Source organism: Ziziphus jujuba, chromosome 3 (assembly GCF_031755915.1).
Source record: "Ziziphus jujuba cultivar Dongzao chromosome 3, ASM3175591v1".
In the NCBI taxonomy this organism is placed as follows: Eukaryota; Viridiplantae; Streptophyta; class Magnoliopsida; order Rosales; family Rhamnaceae; genus Ziziphus; species Ziziphus jujuba.
Genome location: NC_083381.1, coordinates 17,076,576 through 17,094,487, shown reverse-complemented (window position 1 = coordinate 17,094,487; position 17,912 = coordinate 17,076,576). Strand labels below are relative to the sequence as shown.

At 33.0% G+C, this 17,912-nt stretch overlaps 1 protein-coding gene across 1 annotated transcript; it reads right to left on the bottom strand.

Annotated features, from left to right (window-relative positions):
• Positions 1–228: 228 nt before the first annotated feature.
• Positions 229–5,484, bottom strand: LOC107422557 (dihydroxy-acid dehydratase, chloroplastic). Its single transcript, XM_016032020.4, has 14 exons — positions 4,792–5,484; positions 4,591–4,662; positions 4,196–4,243; positions 3,328–3,482; positions 3,020–3,214; positions 2,833–2,944; positions 2,624–2,693; positions 2,482–2,540; positions 2,232–2,355; positions 2,050–2,120; positions 1,333–1,434; positions 1,080–1,160; positions 722–880; positions 229–625 (listed from the first exon to the last, which is right to left on the bottom strand). The coding sequence occupies exons 1-14, from the start codon at positions 5,323–5,325 to the stop codon at positions 575–577; spliced, it is 1,833 nt and encodes a 610-aa protein (XP_015887506.2). The 5' UTR covers positions 5,326–5,484; the 3' UTR covers positions 229–574.
• Between the last annotated feature and the right edge of the window lie 12,428 nt (positions 5,485–17,912).

Genomic DNA, 17,912 nt, shown 5'->3' with positions numbered 1-17,912 from the left:
TATATATACACACATAGTAGCTGTTCTTGGAGTCAGGGCCTTCTTTTCACACTATCATGGATACAAAATTAATGGGAAAATTTTAATTCAATTGTCAACTATTCCTATTAGAAATAGGATTGATTACTTATTAGGGCAAAAGCACATGGTTTCATAAAACCATACTATTTTCCCGATCTAAATAAAGCAAGCAGGTTTTTACATGAAAAAGATTTGACAGAATAGAAGGATTAGCAATACTACAATAATACATTCCAACACTTGGACCATATAATGCAATGGAGTGTTTGAGAGCAACGTTTCCAACCGAAAGAGGCAACTAAACATTTTTTTTTTTTTCCACCACAATTAAGCTGGTGAAATAATGGCGAGCTCAATACAGAAAAAACCTTAAAGAGGAACTTCTTAAAATGTCAGTCATAAAAAATAAAATAAAATAAAATAAAATAAACATGCTAGAGAGAGAGAGATAGATGTCCTAGAGAACCTCATCATAGATCCTGGCACGCTTTGATACATAATACCTCAAACTCGCTATCGAACTCTATAAGCCTCCTATCATATTATTCTTTCCTTACTCATCGGTCACACATCCCTTGGAAGCTGACTGCACATTCTTGATGTACTGAGGGGTAAAAAAACAACAAATAAAGGTATATTTTGTAAATAAAGACGATTCAAAACGTGGAAATCATAGTCGACAAAGCAGGTTTACATGTACCTTGTATAGCACTCCACGGTTAGCCTTATATGGTGGTGAAATCCATTCTTTTCTTCGCTTTGCCATCTCCTCATCTGTTAACTGAACATCAATTCTCCTGTTTTGAACATCAATATTGATGATGTCTCCGTTTCTTATCAAACCAATGGGACCACCTTCCTGGAAACAATATGCAATGGTTTCAAAACAAACAAATTTATCAAAACATAAATAAGAACTAAAAATGCAACCAATTAAACAAAAAGGGAAAGCACCTGCTCTTCAGGACATTCATGGATGACAATAATAATATTGGAGTAAAATTAAATTTATTAAACACAAGAACTCAAATGCAATAGATAACAAAATGGTAAAGCACCTGCGCTTCAGGACAAACGTGACCAACTACAAATCCATGTGATCCGCCTGAGAACCTACCGTCTGTCAATAATGCAACCTCCTGCATAGTTCAAAAGCAGCATCTAGTTCAAAAGACATAAACCATATCATAGTAAATAGTAAATCGGTATAATGTAGCTTGAAGAGAACACCACTAATGTGGTTGATCGTATGCATTATTTTCCTTTACAACTGGAAAAAGAGGGAAAAATGCCAACTTAGTGTATCTATACCTTCCCTAGACCAGCTCCCATTATTGCACTAGTTGGTGTCAACATTTCAGCCATGCCTGGTCCTCCCTTAGGTCCTTCTCCTCTAATAACCACAACTTTACCCTGGAAAATACAAATATAAACAAGAAATCAGACATCCAATTCATCATGTTAGTTCCGGCAGAACATGTGCAATGCTAAACATTAGGTATGCTGATTTAATGTGCTACCAACTTCTGCAACAAGAACATTTGACATATAATACTCCAAACATTGGAATTTTCAGTTGGAAACTCATGAATTAATTTTCATATAGATCCATACTTTATTGAGTTGGATAGGAATAAAAAACTTGATGTAATTAAATATTCATGTGAAATGACCAACATCAGACTAGATTAGAGAAGAGGTAGAGTCATGATTTAAGGAAAAAATGAGCTAGAAGAAAGAGTACTTGAGATGGAAACAATAATTGGCAGAGAGCCATGTTTTATTTACAAGTTCCAAATTATGTCGGAAATTCTAAAACCTCACATGATTACTTATGAAAACTATTAAAATAAAATAAAAAACCAACTATTTGAAATTGTTTAACGTAATGATGAAAATTAAATAAAGTATATATATATATATATTATTATGATTGCTGAAAACTCTGGTATGATAATTATATGCCAAAACCATATATCACCAACCTCAAGGAATTTATTATTCTATCATACAGACTAGAAGTTGCACCTTAAAACTCATTGGATTCTCTGAGATAGCTGCAATCATTGCTTCCTCTCCTTCAAAGACAAGTGCAGGACCTGGAGAACATGTTCAAATCAACAATTCTTCCTAAAAAGTAGATTGAATTTTACCAAAGATTTGGGATATTCTACAAAACCGATAAAACAGATAATAAGACAGATAAGTACCAGAGAAATAAAGCCCCTCCTTTCCAGTAATCTTTGCTACAGATCCCTCTGGTGCAAGATTTCCGTACAATATTTGGATGTGACCAGTTTTTTTTATGGGGTTTTCCAATGGTCTTATAATATCCTGAGTGCCAAAGTTACCAAAGACAGAGAAAGAAAGAAGACAAGAGGGATCGAACACTTTCAATAAAGATGTCATTTATAAGATTAAGATAACATGCGTAACTGTAAGGAATCAAAAGCACCATACCTGCCCTTGGGACAAAGGAAGGAAACTTTTTGCATTTTCAGCTAGTGTCTTCCCAGTAACTAAAAACAATTGCTTCATTAAGAATAGTAATATAAGCTTAATTAGCTTCCTTAACAAGTGCAAAAAATCCAAACATGCATACCCGTCATACAATCCCCATCCAAAAATCCAAGCTCCAAAAGGTAGCGAATGACTGCTGGGGTTCCTCCAATCTATCAAAATCATCATTATCAACTAATGAGGATAAATAGCTAACATAGGATAGAAACAGACTGAAAAACATCATAGTCAAAAGCATTGAGAAAATCACATCGAAGTATTTAAAATAAAGCTAATGTATAAAATACAGACCTTGTGGACATCCTCCATAACATATTTCCCACTAGGCTTAAGATCTGCAAGAAATGGGACCTCATAGCTAACCTTCTGAAAATCATCAAGGGTCAATTCCAGACCAACAGACCTGTCAAGAACTCGTCATCAGCTATTTTAATGGAATGCAAATATTTTGACTGCCCAAGGAGATCTGGTTCTTCACCTTGCAATAGCAATCAAGTGTAACACAGCATTGGTAGACCCACCAAGTGCCATGACAATAACCATCGCATTACGTAGTGACTTTGGAGTGATAATATCTCGTGGTTTCAAGTCCATTTTCAATAGTTCTAGAAGATATTTTCCAGCTAAACGACACTCATCTAGCTTCAATGGGTCCTCAGCGGGCGTTGAAGAGCTATTGGGGTTTTAAAAGGGACAAAGCAAAAAATAAATAAATAAGCAAACAAAACGATAAGAAAAAATTCAGAGCAAAAATAAATTAAAGTCACCTGTGGAAGGATATTCTACCTGTATGGAAGAGACATTCCCATAGCTTCAATGGCAGAGGCCATTGTGTTTGCTGTATACATTCCACCACAAGCCCCGGCCCCAGGACAAGAGTTCAGTACTACATTCTTCCTCTGCTCATCGCTTATGGATCCGCTAACATATTCTCCATAACACTATGATGATAATCATAAGATTACAAATGATTGAGTTGGGATGGAGGGAAAATAAACATATAATTTTGTCATACTACTTGACATGTTATTCAAATTTCACTATCACATTACAAACTTGCCACATAAAACTAGGGACAAATAAAATAAGAAGCAACTTCAAAATTGATCAACAAAAGCAAAAAATAATAAAATCTATTCAAGCAGCATCCAAAATCATAAACTGTAGGTATACAGTATGATCATGTAGTGATGACACCATGGATTTCTCCTGCAACACGCAGGCATCCTTCCTGAGACAGCTATGTCACATTGCTCACACAACCACTCAACACAACTACAAGGTCAATATTCCCTTTACCCTTCTAACAACTATGTTGAATTTTTTTTTTTTTGGTTGATTTTCTTTTTTTTAAATACAGTTTAAGATTTAAAACCCAAAGGAAATTTCTGTTAGTTAGAAGGATACCATAGAGTGTAAAGCACAAATAATAAGTTGTAAGAAAGAATAAGGAATTCTAGTTTCACTGGACTAAATACCCAAAAATTTATTACTTCATCTCAGAGAGATGGTTCCAAGGAGGAAACAGTAATAGTAAAAAGCAAAAGCAAAGGCAATAGGAAATGAAAATTGAGATGATTTGATGAATATATATAACTCAAAAACAAGTTCTCAAATTAATAAGCGAAGTTTAAACAAAAATTAGACTGCATACCTGGAAGGCAGATACTATATCATACGTATGACCTTGAAAATGCCCAGGCTGCAACAAATAGAAAAGGAAGATAAGTAATATAATCAAGGTAATAAATAAAATAACAATAATTAACTTACTAGAAAGTTGAAACAGATTATAATGACCGGCTATAATACACATTAGAGCTACGTTTCCAGCAGTGGAAAATTGACCCATTACTAGTACAACCCAAATACTTGAGCAAAATACAAAATCATCCCAGACCTTATTCTTTTTTAAGCCTCCCTAGCCGTAATGTTACACTAAGATAACTTTATCCAGAAAATTGAAAGCTAGAAACCAGTTAAACTTAGGGTAAAGAATTTTGTAAGCTAATTATAAAACAAAAATCAGAGGCAACAGTAGTCTTTTACCTTGATAGTTCCACCGTATATCATAATACTTGGTCGGTTAAGCCGGCCCATTGCCATGATTGTACCTGGCATCTGCAACAAATAGCAGCAAAAAATTAAACATTTTTGCCAAAAAAAGAAAAAAAGAAAAAAAATACATATAACTAAGCCACAGAGTGATCATATATGAGAACAAAACCATAAAGTTAACATCTTTCTTACATTTTTGTCACAACCAGGAATTGAGATATTGCCATCATACCACTGAGCACTCATAACAGTCTCAATACTATCAGCAATCAAATCTCTTGACTGCAAACTATAGCACATTCCTCTAGTACCCATAGAGATAGCATCACTGACCCCAACGGTATTGAATCTAAACCCAACCATGCCAGCTTCTGTGACACCCTGTTTCACAGCCTCAGAGAGGCTCAAGAGGTGCATGTTGCAGGTGTTCCCTTCGTACCAAACCGATGATATCCCAATCTGGGGTTTACTTAAATCGTCATCGGAAAGTCCAACACCATGCAGAATTGCCTGAGACCCACCTTGGGATTTGGGCTCAGTGACTCGAGAGCTGTACTTGTTGAGCTTCTGGGTAGGTGGGGATTCGACAGCAATGGAAGGAGGTGACTGAACAGCGTCCGATACCGATGCTCTGACGGTGAACGGAGCTCTTGGGTGGGACCCATTTTGGGTAATGAAAGTTCTGATGGTGGGCCATGAAGATGGTGAAATCAGAGCCGCTTGCATGGCGGCGCGTGAGTGGAAAGCTGCGGGGGCTGAGAGTGTGAAGGGGGGTTTTGGGGGTTTAGGGAAGAATAGGATTGGTTGAAATATTTTTCAAACGTACAAAAATGACACAGAGAGTGAGAGAGAGAGGGAGAGGGGGGGAGAGAGAGAGAGAGAGAGAGAGAGAGAGAGTTGGGGGAACTGATTTGTTTGATTGAATGCTTTTCTATTTGTCTTTTTGTTGTGAGAAATGCGTTTTTTAGTTTTTTATTTTTTCTGCTGCTAATCATGTGCAAATCTGAGAGAGGTGGATGTGGGCTTTTGTAATTATGTTCGGAGAGACAGAAAAATGTGGAGGGAAACACAGATTGAAAGGAGTTAAAAAATAAACAACAAAAGAAGATAATGATGAAAATCCAGGATTTCTTTGTTTTGTTTTTGACTTGCTGATAGGAAATAATTATCCTTTTACAATAATCAAAACCCCCAAAACATATTGTTTTCTTCTCTATTATCTTATGAAAGTAAATAGTAAATACCTTATCATTATTTAGACTCAAAATTTTTTTTATTTGGCAGTTTTTTAAACTTTTTCTTATGCCGTTGAAAAATAAGAAATTAAAAGAAAGAAAGAAAAAACTGAAATAAAAGGGTAAAATTTATTGTAATATCATTCAGTTTGTATTTTTAAACATAAATACATATTATCAGGTAAAAAAAAAATATATATATATATATATATATATATAAATACATCTTTACTTTCAATTTCCTTTACTTATATTTGGGCTTCTCTTCTGTATAAATTGGGCTAGCCCTAGAAAATAGGCCGAAGGAACTAACTATCCAATGGGCTAGACAATCTTCTGTTGGCCTATTAAAAAGACCCTCTAATCTTCCCTAATCTCTACGTCACTCACATCGCTTTTGCGCAATTGCCATGTACTTCAGAAGTATACTATCAAATCAATGCCCTTTTCCAATTTCCAAATTAATCTGATTCTCAGATTGTTTCCTTTTCCAGCTCGTCTATATATCCACATAGATCTATTTGTTTGATTTTATTTTATTTTTTTATTTTTAATTTTATAAGAGCTCTTTTTTGTTTTTTTTATCAATAAACATAAAAGATTTTATTAATAAAACTTTATATTATAACAAACGGCGATTATTAATTAATTTTTATTCCCTTTCCAATTGATGATTATTTTTTTCGCTCTTTGGAAAATAGATACTGGTAATATCGTACTTTCCTAGTCCAAATCTAAATATGATTAATACAACTATATATATATTTATAGAAAACAACACAGTCTTTATTGTTTTTCTTTTTCTCTAGGTATAGAAATACTCAAGCTTCCTCATATACTACACCACCAAAAATGCCCCCACCCACCCCACCCCGCCACCCCCCCCCCCCCCAAAAAAAAAAAAGAAAAGCTGAAAATTCAAACTGGTCAGGGCTACCAACGGACATTCTGCAACTAGTACCAAAAACATATTCCTGATTTCCTCAATATTATCAGCTTCAAATCAGTTTGTTCATATGGTCCTATGGCTGCAAACTCCTACAAATCCTCTCCGCTTTACTCTTCATCACCTCAAATTCCATGGCTCATGCATCCTACTAACAAAATAGACGACGACAACGAAGAAGACAATGATGATGACATCGATTCTCGCTGTTTCTTAGGTTTTACAAACAATGAGGATTTCTTAAATTTCAAAAACAAAAAAGTCTACAAGGTGAAGAACATGTTCGAAAGGTTTGATAATTGATGGATTGGATCTTCATATGGATGGTTAATTAATATTTTTGGATCAAGAAAACAACCCATACTTCGTCAACCCTTTCTCAAATGTCCAAATTCGATTCCCACAGATAATTGAAATTCATGTTAGAAAAGCTAAAGCCATTCTTGTGTCCAACCCATCACATACAAAAAGCTTTACGGTTGTGGTTAGTGATAAGTATGTTAATAGTTCATTCCTTGTATTCTATAGGAATAATAGAAACCAGTCGTCGTCGACTCTTAATTTCGGTGTCGATGATGATGAAGAAGAGGTAGACTACTATTCGGTGTGATGGACTACTTTTGGTGTCGATGATGAGGTAGACTACTTGGATATCATTATGTGCTCGAGATTTTCCAAAGTGTAGAGCAAATTCAATGTACTTTGCAAATTATAATGAATGGGGTTCTATTGATCTTGGAATATGCAACTTAAGGAAAAATATGTTTCCAAGCTTTGTGCCGATGTGGAAGAATATAGTTCACCTCCTATTTGGATTGTTCCTAATCCGTGGTGATAGCATACACATACAACAATTCTATTATCGACATGGTTATCTAGCTTTCATGTGTTTATATGCGCCTATATATTAGTGTAGGAAGGCTAATAAGAGAATTTTTGTAAATTTCTATATATATATATATATATGTTAGCTAAGTTTGTCATGTCATTTTTGTTATATACTCATTTTAATTTCTTTGCGGGTATGTTTAATTTACAGTTAAAATTAATTTGTTATCTTTTAGCAAAAGGTACTGTTCTTTTCATTTTGGCACTTATAGTTATGAATGTGGGTTTTCCTTTTTTCTTTGTTTTTTTTTTATGAAATTAATTCTTTTAAAAGGAACTGTGCGGAAGGTGTTCTCGGCCATGGTGAATGAAAATAACTATGCCTAATTAATGAACAAACCTTTCTGATACCACTGATAGAATTTACTGAAAGATATCGTGGGATACTCTCGGCGGTGAAGAAAGAAAAAAAAAAAAATATATATATATATATATATAACTATTTTTTTTAATATAATTGTTATATATATTGTAGAAGGAATAGTTTCCTATTTATACAAGTACAAGGTGGATTCTTTGGTCAACTAAACCATTCATGAATGTTCTAAGTTCTAATAAGTCAAGTTTAATTTAAACATTTACATCTATAAGGAATTCAAGTCAAACTTAAACACTTACACATATGAATATTCTAGAAAATTAAATTAAACTTAAACATTTACACAAAATATCTCCATGTCTTACTTGCCACCTAAATAATTCTAAAAAAATATTTATTTATTTTTAATTTCTCTTTAGAAATGTGCAGCATTAATTGCAACAGTTTGATTTGGGAAAATGAATTGATTACAAAATCAAAACCAAAAACATATTGGCTTTGTTCTCTATTCTTTTCTCTAGCAAACATCATAAAATATATTATTGACAACCAAATTTAATACTTTTATTTATAGATTTTATGCTGTTTTTTTTTTTTTTTCTTTGATAATTTTTTTTTTTTTTTTTTTTTTTTTTTTTTTTTGCTGCTGATGCACAAAAACATGTGCTATATGCTTAACATAGGGAAGTCGGACTCTAGAAATTCCTTTTAACTGGGAACAACTCCTGTTCATTAGTGTCTCATTTTCCCGAAAGCAGGAAGCATCGCATTGTTCTTATTATATGAATACAAGCTGCTTGCTTATCAGCTGATTCAATTGCGACAAAGCAGCCTATTATGAGACTAAAGTCCCTCTGTGCATCCTACTACTAGCAGTTCCTTCTATGTCCCTTTTTATACAATGCACATGGATCCAGGAATGACATACCCATTCGTACCAAAACAATATAGTTCACCGTCCAAAATATTTTTATACCAGAAAAAAAAAAAAAAGGGGTAAAATTAAGCGAATAGTGAAGAGACAAGGGAAAAGAGGACCAACCTTGGATTTTGATTCTGACCAAAGCTCACCCTCCCAAAATTCCTTTCTTACAGACTCTAGGAGAGTTTGATGAAATTTCTGTGATTTTTTCGTCTGCTACCAAAACCAATACTTTTTGGTTTTTGCAACATATATATATACTGCGAAGACAGAGCTATAAAGGAAAATTCTTAACCATTTTCTTGTATATTTATACTGGACTCTGCTCAGCCTACCTATGTATACGTTGCATTAAGTATCATCACGAGAGCTTTATTGACTATATAAATGATTATATTTCCCACATTACTTGAAAGATCTTATATTTTGTATTTTTTACTCTTGGAAAATTACAATTACAGACAATTATATTATGTTATATTATCTTTTTGTTAGCTAACACTTGAACACAAAATCACAACTTTAATCATTATAATGTGTATCAAATAAGCCAAGAAAATATGCAAATTATTTTAATCAAGAAAGAATTTGATTTTAGTATATGATTTTACTCCTGCACACCAATTTTCATTATACATAACAATAGTTTTATTTTTTTATTTAAGCAAATACTCACGTTTGATGAAGACAATTAAGAGTAAAATATATATTTCTATTTTTTAATTTTTTATTTAAATAAATACTCACATTTGGTTTTATGCATTCCTTAATTCTTTCATGATTCATCCATCTTATTCATTTATACTTTTATCATGCACTTTCAATTAATAGCATTCAAAAACAATTTAAAAAAAATTTAATATTCGTACATATAGTACTAAAATAAATAGCTGACAAACATTTTTGGAAAATACTTAGTAGAAAAACTTTTTCTTTTAGAGATTGTTTGAGAACTAAAAAAAGGAAAAGAAAAAAAAAGCCTTTTGGCAAAATAATAGAAATTACGTAAAAAAAAAATGAGCAAGTGCTTTTCGCTTTCCTTACTTTTTTCCCGAAAGGCCTTCTTTCTTGTACTTTCTTGCAAACATTTTTGTGGTCGTTTCGTCTGTGATTCTTGTTATTAACAGCTTTCTCTGGTTTTTTTATTTGCTATTTGTTATAAAATAAATGGTTGTTTGGTCCTGATTCTTACCAGTTATAAGCCTTATAAGCCTTATAGCAAGGGCAAAGCTGAGAGGAGTAGAGCTTTTAAAGCATCAGGCACAAGGAAATTGTCATCAGCTGCCACATTAATGAGAAGTTAAAGGCCCAAACCTGTATGATAAGAAGACCCCTCCACCACTTGATAGTTTCAAGATTTTGCTTTTTTTCTTCAGTTTGCTTTTGTTGGTTGAAATGTCAAAGCTCTCAACATACTGATTTGAAGCCTCCAACTCCTCAATGGCTTTTTTCCTTTAGCCTAATATACTCAACAAAGCAGAAAACCAAAATATATATTCGGAAACTATGATAAACCAAACAAATTATCACACGACAAAGAAATTCATATATTTTACAATAAACTATCAAATGCAGGATATTTATTGACAAAAAAATAAATAAATAAAGAAAAGGAAAAAGGAAAACACAGGATATTACCTAGCTGAAGAAAAAAAAAAAAAAACTGCAAACTAGAAAAATATCTTCAATAACACTTTGGAGAGACTAGTAAAATAATGAATCAATTTTAAAAGAAAAACATAAAATACATAAATTAATGAACATTGAAAACTCAAGAAACTGTAGCAAGAAAGTAAAAATTTATGATAATAATATAAAGATGCAGGGTTTTGATAGAAACAGAAACAAAGAGAAAATTCAAAAAGAAAAAATTCATAGAATCAACAAAACATGTGAAAATCCAAGATGCTGTGGGAAGAAAGTAAAAAGTAAAAGTTTACGAGAAAGAAACACACAAATAAAAATAATAATAATAATAATAAGATGCAGCAATCAATAGAATCAGAAACACAAACAAACATAGAAAATCAAGAAACTGTGGGAAGAAAGAAGAAAATAAAAACGTACCTGAAGAAACATAAAATAAAATAAAATTACTATGAGATAAATTACTATAACCCGATTAATAAAAGAAAATAAAATAAAATAAAAAATGTATATATAGACATTTAAAGAAATTTTCAAATAAGGACTGTGTCCTTCCAAAGTTTAATTAGCAAGCTTACTACCAGCAATACAAGTCACAACAATGTCTAACAGTTGCGCTTAAAACAATGTTTACATTCTTTTTTTTATTTCATCACAAATTTATTATTATTAATTTTTTCTTAAAAAAGCTGAAAATATTATAAGTAAATTTTTTTTTTTTTCCCTTTCAACTTCTTCCTCTACATTTATTATTATTATTATTCTTGTTGTTGTTGTTGTTTTAGACTTACACGGTATAGATATTAGGCTTGTAGTTTTGGACTAATGGATCCAATTAGATCCATCCAATCCGCTACCCAATAGAAAGCCCCAGCCTTATTATTTCTTTATATGAATTCCCTCATTTTATTTTATTATTAGTAATTTTTTTATTAAAAAAATTATTTCACTAATTCAACTCGATTATTTATACCAAAATAAAATAAAAAAGAAACAAATAAAACCTAACTTTTCAATCACATTGCAGCACATCCAAGATGTAGCTAGTTATTTATAAAGATTTATTTTGATATATACATGGCTTGTTTTTGGCTTTACCCAATCACTTATTATTATTTTTTTTTAGTGTAATAAAGATATACCTATTTGAATGATATATTGAATCTATATATAAATACTTCCATCAATATGTGAATAATTTTTTGAGCCTTTTAAAGCCATACCAGCATACTCTTCTAAGTTTTACAAAACTGAAGCTGCAAGCAACAATTAATGGCGGTGGTCCACTCTGAAGAACCAATTAATTGGTTGGATCTTCCAGCCAATCTCCTTCAAACGATCTTCAAAAAACTAGATTACCATATTTCATCTGCTTGAAAGGAGTTTCTTCTTCATGGTACAAGACCTTAAGATTCTGTTTTCACCTGCCTCTTTGGGGTGCTTTGTTTCCATAGACCTGTGTAATATTATTAATTAGTAACAATTGAAATTAATTACTTAAATCTTGTTTATCTAGCGCCACAAAACTTCATCGGCGTTCATTCACATATTTTCCAACAAAACTTCTTCAAAAAGATTAGGATTTTTCTAATTTTATTTACTTATTTATTTTTTCGTTCTCTCTACAAAGTAGAAACTCAAAAGCTTCTCATATCACAAGCAATGACTGAAATATCGGAACCACAAATTGGAATCAGAGCTTCAAGACTTCAAACGGAACTTCTCCAATTAATCCTCCATAAACTTCCTTTGGTCGACATCCTCCGCTTCAAAGCAGTTTCTTCCTCATGGTTTTCGAAGAGAAAAAGGTATACAAACTCAAGAACCTGTTCGAAGCTGTTGATCATGAATTTTTATGCGTTGGATCTTCGTATGCATGGACGGTTGATACTCCATAAAAATTCTAATTTATTTCTCCTTAATCCTTTATCAAAATCTAAAGTTGAACTTCCATTCTTCAAGGTAAGTGTTAATTAAAGTCCAAAATGGTTTGGAATGTTGTATGGACAAGAGAAATTATTATTATATTCGTAAAGCTATCCTCATGTCCAATCCTTATCATAGCAAAAGCTTTTCAGTTGTAATTTTATAGAGAGGAAGATTTTCATTCTATTGCATGGAAAAATTTATACATGGATGAGGTTTGCTATATGTAATGCTTGAGATATAATATTCCACGATAATAAGCGCTATGCATTGTATATATGATCAAAGGTCACAAAATCGAAGTTTGGGACTTTGAAAATAATTTTTCCAAGATAATTTCCCAAAACAATATTTAAAATTCAAGGATACAAAACTATGGGGTTTTGTGAAAAATGATTTTAAATAGTGGAATCTTCCAAATGGAATAAATTAGTAAGGGTTTGAGATAAAACTATAATTCTAATTTTTTTTTTAAAATTTCTTAATTTACCATAGCCACTATAAAATTGTTAATTTCCTAATTAATTATTTATTTATTCATTTTATTTACTTATTCTGTTTTAGTTATTTATTTAAGTATTTATTTTTGTTTATCAAATATTATTGTTGGTGATTAGATGGGTGCCACTCACTTAGATCATTAAAATCTCATTAGTATTTTTCTTGTTTTAAAATTTATTCCCCTAGATCCAAATAACTAGTGGATCGGCCGTCCGATTACGAGTTCGTCTGGCTATGTTATTTCGTTGCTGCAACCGAAATAGAATTCTTCTTTCTATATCTATGTATTATTATTATTACTTCTACATATGTATTACCTTTGTTTCTTAAAATAATTTTTTATTGAATTGTGGATGTGTTGATCCATTAGATATTCTTTATTACTAATTATTATTTTGTGCCTAATTCCTTTATTATAATTTTTTTTTTTTTTAGATTGTTATAATCTTATAGAAAAATTGTGTAATAATGGGGGAGAAATAAGGCGGTTGAACCTTTAGAGTATATTTTTTGTATAGGGTATTTCTAGGGTAAGTCCAATTTTAGGAAAAATGTTGTCGGATTTACAATAGACTTTCCGATGTGGTTTCTCAAATCAAGGCTAGCCTAAGGTTCTAGTAGGGAATCCTAGGAAAGTCATGATAAGATTCCTACCACGATGCATTTAGAATGCTAAAAGGTAGTGATGAATTTTTTCCCCCTTCACTCACTAACTTGTGGTCTCTTGAAATGCTAAGAACCATATGGTAGTACCTAGTAAATAATATGGTTGGTATACATGGTCGTAGATACGCATGGGGGTTTAAGACTTAAAATGGTGGATTAAATGTTTAACATACAGTCTTAATGCTTGATTAAATTTGTGGAAGTTGTGTTGATTGTTACAATTAATTATTGTTGACTTATTCGATGGACAATTTTATTTGTTTAATTACACTTTTTGGTGTAACAAATATGCATTTTATGAAATGGTTTAAAAGGGGAGCTTTTCAAAAAGTGGATGAGAAATCTTGAGAGAAAGCTTTCAGCAAAAAAACCTATATATAATGACCAAAATTAGATGACCCAAGGCTCATATTTTGTAAGAGATAGTCCACTCGATGCCGAGTTAAAGCTTCAAATTAGTGACGAATTAGATAAACCAAAAACAACTCAATGGGTACCCACTGAGAAAGAAGTCATTCGGTCCAGGCTGAACTAAAGCGACAAGTAGTCTCGGACTGAACAATAAAAATCATAAAAGCTCGATTTGGTGTGCAACCTGAAGGGTTTAACCAGATATAGTCGAGCATCAACAAAAAGAGTTACAATTCATGTCCCACAGAAATGACAAGTAACCGATTATAAATGCTACAAAATGTTTGAACATAACATTACGAAAGCCATTTTTCAAAGTTGGTAGATTTAACATCAGCAAATGGAAAATGGCTACATTCCTATCTACCAACTTTCCGATCTAAATTAAAAATTATAGATCGGACACTGGTTAAATAAAAGTATGTTGCAAATATCGGAACAAATACGTTCGAATGAATATAAAGATTTTATTTTGTTAATGAATAAATCAAGGTACAAAATTAGCTTGCATGCTCAATTACAATAGTAAGCATGAGTATTTCCTAAAAGCTACAAATCTTCTACAAAAAGACAAATTTCTAAGCGGAAAGCTACAAAACAGCAGCAACTTAAATGCCATACAATTTTACCAGCTGCTCGGAACCACTTACGGGGATCAAACGACAAAAATTTTCCACCCTAAGGCAGATAAGCGGATCCAATTATCAATTGGATCTCTTCTTGCTGAAGAATTGAGATGCTTGAAACTTCGAAGCCTTCTTAAATGACACCCATGAAACTCAGAGAAGAGCCGCCCAAAACACTTAGAACTTCGGAGCCTCCTTCAAAATATATTCGTGAAACTCGAAGAAGGGCCATTTGAAACTGAAGCAATGATCTTCAAAAGAACATTCTAACAGTATTTTTATTATCCAATCAAGCTTTGAAAGTGCCATATACTATATGAAATTTATTCGCAGAAGATCGCAAATTGAAAGATCTGGTTATTATTTTATTATCCAAACAAGCACAAGAGCAAAATGTGGAACTTCTTAAAAAGCTCCATCGCATTTTGGTAAATCAAAAGCTTGATTGAATAATAAAACAGAAACCAGTCATTTGTTAAAAAAGCTAGACAAGTTCGACATGGCAACACTAGCTATAAATAAACAGCTTCAAGAGGAGTTTAAATTTTAAAGCAAATAAAGGAGTCAATAACTCAAAATTCAAACCAAGATAACGATAATATATATCTGCAAGTACAAAAAAGCTACAAATTGTGTTTATCAACAAACACAATAATCAAAATTTGAATTTGTCCAAACATTATCCCAAAAAAAAAAAAAATCATGCAAGCTTAGGATTTCCAGCCGCCACATCAAGGTTTTCGTCTTCATCGATCATGATAGGTGACTTCGGATCCGCCAAATTAAAAGTAATCAAGTTATCATTCGAAGCCGTAGTACTAGAAGGAACAGAGCCAGTATCGGTCATTTCTATTTGGGGTTAGCAGCAAGTTCAGAGTCCCCCACAGGAGCTTCATCATGATTCGGACCCCAAGTCTCCTCTCCACTTTCAATATCAGAAAGATTGAAAATGATATCACTCGACAAAGAAGCATCGGGAGATGCAATTGGAGGACCCTCAATTGCATATTTTTTCTTACACTCACTCCAGCTGCGACGATATCCTTTGTTCGAGTAGTTAGCCTTAATGAGACTTGCTAAGACCATGGCCTTTTTCAAATCCTTAGAAAGTTTTAAAGCCTTAGCAATCTTCATTTTTAGTGCTTAAATAGCATTCTCAGCTATAATTGTTTTTTCTTTCACATACCTTTTCAGAGTCTCGAATTCGAATCGCAGTTTATCCATCTCCTCTTCAACCTTAGCAAGCTCTTCTTTTAGCAACATTCAAAGAAATTTCGGCCTCATGGTTCTTCTAAGTCAAAGTTAAATTCAAAGAAGTTAACCTTTTCACGTTATCTTCTAGAAGTTTGACTCTATCAGCAGCCACAGTACAGTTTTGGGCCATCAAATAAAGAAGAGTAGTGGCTTGTTTCATAAGTCTAGCAGTAGTATTGTTTGCCATCCTGTTCTCGTCGTCAGGAGGTAGCATTGCCACAGTAAGATTAAGTAGATCCTGATCTGACTTGCTCACTAAAAAACCCTTGGGAAAAGTAATTACAACCTCCTTCCCATTAGAAGACTCGGATTGAAAAATCCTTCATAGGTTTCTGACACCCTCGGATCTTACTCTCTTTGGAGGAAGAGCTTTCTCCCCTCTACGAATAGAAGAACCAACCAAGTCCACCGAGCCAGCAGAAAGATTTGCAGATGTAACTTGAGTTTTTTCGGAAGCTCGGATATAATTCAAGACAGCTTGCATTTCTCATGTAAAACTTCTTCGACGTGAGATGTCTTGGGAGCTTCTTTCCTTTTTTGCATCTTGGCCTTCTTAGCTTCTTTAATCTTTTGAAGCCTAGATGGATCCATATCAGTCACGATTCTCTCACTAGTCATGTGAAGACCAGCTTTCTCAAAATTTTTGGTAGTAAAAATTGTGGGTAAGAAAAGACTTTCTACTATTGCTAGCTGGATTGAAGCTGCAATTTGTACCTCCGAATATTCTGGAAGAGTATTTAAAGAAAGATCTGTGAAAAGGAAAGGATGTAATTAAAACCAAAACAAGAGGTATCTGTATTTTTTATAAAGACACAAATAAAGAGAAGCTCACCAAAATGAAAATTTCAATCCGTCTTAACTGGCCTCGAATCTAGGACCTCCCAACCTCACTCGCCAGAAACAAAGAAATACTTTTTCTTCCAATATTTATCACCAGAGGAAGTCTCGGTGAATAATTTCTTATTTCGGCGGGCATGCAAGATATAATGGTGATAGTCTTAAGAATTCTCTCTTACTTCGTACCACAATAAAAGAGTATTTACGTTCAGTTTAATGTTACAGAGATTAATCAAAATCTGGATTGCTAAGAGGATACGCCATGTGTTAGACATCAACTAACTAGAGGAAAGGTTAAAATATAAAAGGAACTCACGAAAGGCAAAGGAAAATGAAGACACAAGTCAAGAAAATATTCATACATGCATCTGTCGAAATTCAAATAGCTTCCAGCTAACCAAAATGCTTATATGGCAAGGTGTTGACTCAATAACAGGTTGATTGATGAGCTGAGGATAATGCTGCTGCAATGTTTGCATGAAACTGTAAAACAAGGAAGAAAGAGATCACAAAGCTACCTTAGCACTGGTGTGGTTCCGGCCAAAGGTACTCCGCTGCTTAAGTCAGGCCACAAATAGATAAAAATGTATTTTTGTTGGGGTGAAAGAGTGTATTTTTTCATACCTTGAACTGGGTGCCATTGTCACCTTTATAACGGTTTGAATATATTTTGAACAAATTTGAAGCATATTCTCAGGAGGGTTTTGGGTGTTCTGTTGACCTGATTTGAATTTGACTTATATTTCTTCGAAGAGGATCTTGGTTGTTGCCTTAACCGTTTGAATCCTAATCTTTAGGGTCTTTATTAATAAAATCCCCATATTTATTCGAATGTTGTTTCAGTCCTTGCAATTGTTCTTGGTAATTTGACTTTTACATCGAATTCTGTGGTATTTGGAACTACCTCGAATAATTTATCTCGGATGAGTATAGTCTCAGATGAACACCTCAGATGAACTATTTTCGATCCGAGTTATTTACCTTCCCCCAAGATATTGTACCATCGCAGTATTGCTGATGTGTTATTTAATTCACACGTGGCAATGTTGTCGCTATCCATTGGACCATGTTTTGTAATGTGTCCTTAGTTCATTATTCTACCCATATAGTTAGCCCCCCCGAACTCTTGTGAGTG

Coding starts and splice junctions, on each gene's coding strand:
- LOC107422557 (XM_016032020.4), bottom strand. CDS start 5,325: ATGCAAGCGGCTCTGATTTCACCATCTTCATGGCCCACCATCAGAACT. Junction 3,215..3,327: donor GGAATGTCTCTTCCATACAG/GTAGAATATCCT, acceptor AAACCCCAATAG/CTCTTCAACGCCCGCTGAGG. Junction 626..721: donor ACCGTGGAGTGCTATACAAG/GTACATGTAAAC, acceptor TTTACCCCTCAG/TACATCAAGAATGTGCAGTC.